Consider the following 4,635-nt stretch of genomic DNA (forward strand, 5'->3'; position numbering starts at 1 on the left):
ATGCTGTGGGGTGAAAAATCTTTCTCTCTACATCCTCCCTAAAGCTATTGCCATTTCCTTCAAACTTCACTTAAATGTTGACCTTCGATTAAGAATCACAGCTACATTCTACTTAAGCTGTCCATGTTCCTTTTAAGGTTTTATCAGGTTAATAGAATAATTCCAGACAGAAAAAGTATTTTAACTCTTGGAGACTGGACCACCACAAATGTATGATGTATAAGAGTGTTTGAAGGTGAATAAATCTCCTGGTCCTGACCAGATATATCCAAGAACACTGTAAGAGGCTAGAAAAGAAATTGTGGGGGCCCTGGCTGATATTTTTGCATCATCCTTAGCCATGGGTGAGGTCCTGGAAGACTGGACAGCAGTGAATGTTGTGCCCTTATTCAAGAAGAGCTGCAACAAAAAACCTGTGACCTATAGACCAGTAAGCATAACATCTGTGGTAGGTAAATTCCTTGAGAAGACCCTGAGATAAGATATACATGCACTTGGAAAAACAGGGTTTGATTAGGAGAAGTCAACTTGGCTTTGATCATGGGGAATCATTCCTCACAAATTTGCTAGAGTTCTTTGATGAAGTAACCAGGAAATTTGATGAGGGCAGGGTGGTAGACATAGTGTATATGAATTTCAATAAGGCCTTTGATGAGGTTCCACATGATGAGGTTCCACAAGATAAACAACAGGTGAGCATTAGCTCACAGCTTTGTTTCTGAGAATAACTTCAATGCCCGTAAAGATGAAACCTTCCTAATTATCTACCAGGAGACTGACATCAGGGATAAATGTGAGCACTTTCCCGGGAAGTGCAGTAAACACGCAAATCTTGTGATAGAAATGCATGAGAAACCAGTAGGTCCAGTGTTTGCCATTTATTATCCCATCCTTGCTGCTATCGGAGTTCCAGGTGAATTATCTTGTTAATTTCTGTCTATGGTAATCATCGAGTATCTGAATTTGAGGGCTACACTAACAGAATAATTGTAACTGTATTTACATTATTGATAAAGTTGTTTTCAGTGAAGTACCAGGAATTTAATGTGTTGTAGTTGTCGTTGAATTGTAGACAGATACTGTTCTTGCTGAATTATCACCGTGTGGATGAAATTTCATCATATAATTTTCACTGTGGCTGAAATGTGATATCGCATTCAGATTGTATATGTAAATTTATTTTGCAGTTGACTTTAACAGTTAGACAATAATTCTCTCAAATCATTCATTAATTGTACAAGACAATATCCTTGAATACCTTTTGGAATGAATTTTGTGAAATAAATTGTTTGAAGGATAATGTTAAGTATTCAAAACTTGACCGAATCTTGACAGCATAGAATCGTTACGATGTGGAAAGGAACCATTTGGTCTGTCGAGCCCCCACTGGTTATTCAAACGAGCATCATTGTCGAGCATCAATCTCCGTCTTTTCATCCATAACTTGCATATCACTTCTATCCGCATATTCATTCAGTGCTGTCGTGAATGGAAGAAAAATCATCTGCTTTTTTCATATTTCATGGAAATTCAATTCCATATCCTTAGATTTCAACTCATCCCTGTTTTTTTTTGCAAATCACTTTAAATCTCTGTCCTCTGGCTCCTTTTATATTATGAGCAGGAACAGCTTCTCCCTCTAAACTCTATTCAATCCATTCATGATTTTGAAAACCTCAACCAATTCTCCTCTTGACATTCTTCTGTCCGAGCAAAATAATCCCAACTTCTTTCAATGTATTCGCATAACCTGATGTAAATCAATGGCTCCCAGCATGGCCGAAGGTATGCCATGGTTAAGTCTGTAGTTGAAGCTGTCAAGTCAGAAACAACAAAGCGAGCAAATTTCCATTGTATCCTGTGCAAATATCCTCCACGAGATCAGAAGAATGCTGATTCACTCTAATTTGTTTGGGATATTTATGAGCAAGATGAATGGAAACGTTTTCAAGACAGAATATGTATTTGAAAGGACACACTTATACAGCCTGTGAAGTGTAATCTCATACTGCTTCATTCCAAACCTGTGTTGCCTCACTTCCCTACCTTGTTCCAGTATTTTCAAGATTTCTTGTTAATGTAATGTCTTAACATGATGTTAGTTTCTGTGTTTCTCTTTTTTATAAGGTTTCTTCACAATGCTTCACTTTTTTAATTCTATCGAAATGTTGTAATATAAATCTTGTAAGCTGTATAAGGCTACATTACAATTGTTCACAATGTAAAGGATCTTAGGTTAAAGTTAAACATTTTTAATTTTATGTAAAATCCCAGAAACAGTTGATTGCTTTTCAAAGTAAAAATCGCAACCCCTTTACATTCTCTCCATCTGTTTCTATTGTAGCTAACCTGGCGGTGATTGTGATCTTATCTCGAAGAAGATGCGGTCTCTCCACAAATATCATATATTATCTTGTCTCTATGGCAGCGACAGATCTTCTGGTCGTGGTCACGTTTGTAATATTAAACCGTATTGCTGTGATTTATTTCCAGTTCAGTTTCCTGTCTATCACACCAGTATGCAGTGTTCGCAATGCATTAAGTTTTGCAGCCATTGACAGTTCTGTCTGGTTAACGGTCACTTTCACCTTTGATCGATTTGTGGCCATATGTTGTCAAAAGCTGAAATTAAAATATTGCACGAAGAAGGTGGCATCATGGGTCATAGGATCGGTGTGTGCAGTGTCCTTCATGAAAAATATATTCGCATATTTCCATTTTAAACCGATATACACAATTGACAAAATACCATGGTTCTGTGGCCTAAAACCAGAATATTATACTGCACTGGCGTGGGCTGTATATGACTGGATTCGTTCCATTTTGACTCCGTGTCTTCCTTTCATTCTGATATTACTGCTCAATGTTTTGACTGTCAGGCATATTTTTGCAGCCAATCGAGCCCGTAGGAGACTCCGGACTCAGGGCAATGGAGAGACTCAGAGTGACCCAGAGATGGAGAAGCGAAGAAAGTCCATTGCTTTACTCTTTGGCATCTCAGGAACATTCATCCTATTATATTTGTTATATTTTGTTACAATCTTTTACGTTCGAATTGCGAATATTCCTTATTCCTCTGGATCTGATGTCGGCAAAACTATATTTATTGTCCAACAAAGTGGATACATGCTTCAGTTATTGAACTCCTGCATCAATCCATTTATTTACGCAGGGACCCAGAGTAAAATCAGAGAGGAGATAAAGAATGGTGTGAAATATCCATTCAGCCTGTTTGCTAATATATTTAAAAATTCAAAATGAAGGAATTTAACATGATTCATATCGCAGCATATTGTCCCCTTTTATTGCAAACAATTCTTCCATACAGAGTACTTTTGAAATCTTGAGCTAGCGCTCGTAGAATGTGTAGTGAATGAGGACGATATTAACATGTGCATTTATCATGCAAAGCATTCTGTAAATTCCCAGCTGTATCACATGTTGCTCACTGTAATCCATTTACACTTGGCTGGAGGACAGTGAATTATGCGGATTTGGCGTGTGATGATTTTGCGTTCGTGTCCTGTGTACGTTTGGATCTCATACCTTAAAAATGTCTGTAATTGATTTTCGGATGGCGCATCCAAAGTTAATAAAATGACTGCAGGTGTTCAAGCATGCAGCGTCGCGATGCTTTCTTTTGCACTCAATAGTGCCAGCCCCCAAAAAAATTTCCTTGGAGGATTAAAATCAACTCAGAAAGAGTGAGGACTGCAGATGCTGGAGATCAGAATAGAGAATGTGGTGGTGGGATGTTGCCTGACCTGCTGTGCTTTTCCAGCACTCCACACTCTGTACCCATAAATTTATCTACCAAGTTACATCTTCATATCAACGGCAATTGGAATTGCTGTTTATCACCAGACATAGCATTTGATGTGCTGTGCCAAGTAGCTGAAAGATGGGATGAATTCAGTACTGCTGCATGTATCCAGCAGGTATTGACGTCTAATGACTCTTCTAAAGGGAGTATGACTGGCTCTGAGATCAAGATAAACTTCCATCCTGGGGACATCAAGGATGAATGACAGTCAGCGACTCAGGATGGGAGCCGGTGACTAGTAGAGTTTCGCAAGGATCAGTGTTGGGAGCACAACATTTTGTTTCATGCATTAATGAACCGGATGAAGGAACTAAGAGCATTATGGTTACATTTGCAGACGTTATAAAGGTAGATGGAGGAGCAGGTAGCATTGAGGAGGCAGTGGGGCTGCAGGAGGATTAATACAGGTTATGAGAGTGAGCAAAGAAGTGATCAATGGAATAAAATGTGGGAAGGTGTGAGGTCATGCACCTTGTTGGGATGAATCTTGGCATGGGCTATTTTCTATGTTGGGTAAAAAATTTTGCAATCTGAAGTGCAAAGCGACTTGGGACTCCTAGTTCAGGTTTCTCTTGAGAGAACTTGTGGGAGATTCAAGTTGGCGGCAGTCTGAACAGCCTGCTGTGTTAGGCTCTGTGCCATACCCTGGGCAGGGTGGGCTCCTATCACTCCCCGCACCCCCACTTGTCACCCCGGGGAAGGTTGATAGCTTAAAACTGGCACAATACCTCGAGCCCCTTTAAATTAGAATTTAGAAGGTCTGGAGCTGATATGAAGGTGTACAAGGTGAAAAGCAGATTGGGGAGTGCAGC

General features: G+C 39.5%; 1 protein-coding gene across 1 annotated transcript; it reads left to right on the forward strand.

The window, feature by feature from the left end:
* Positions 1-843: 843 nt before the first annotated feature.
* On the forward strand, positions 844-3,261 carry LOC148141466 (putative G protein-coupled receptor 139). Its single transcript, XM_087978060.1, has 2 exons — positions 844-913; positions 2,345-3,261. The coding sequence occupies exons 1-2, from the start codon at positions 844-846 to the stop codon at positions 3,259-3,261; spliced, it is 987 nt and encodes a 328-aa protein (XP_087834186.1).
* Positions 3,262-4,635: the final 1,374 nt, after the last annotated feature.

This window comes from Chiloscyllium plagiosum, unplaced genomic scaffold (genome assembly GCF_037043375.1).
Source record: "Chiloscyllium plagiosum isolate Xiang-an unplaced genomic scaffold, Cpla_swu_hap1 HiC_scaffold_33, whole genome shotgun sequence".
NCBI lineage: Eukaryota > Metazoa > Chordata > Chondrichthyes > Orectolobiformes > Hemiscylliidae > Chiloscyllium > Chiloscyllium plagiosum.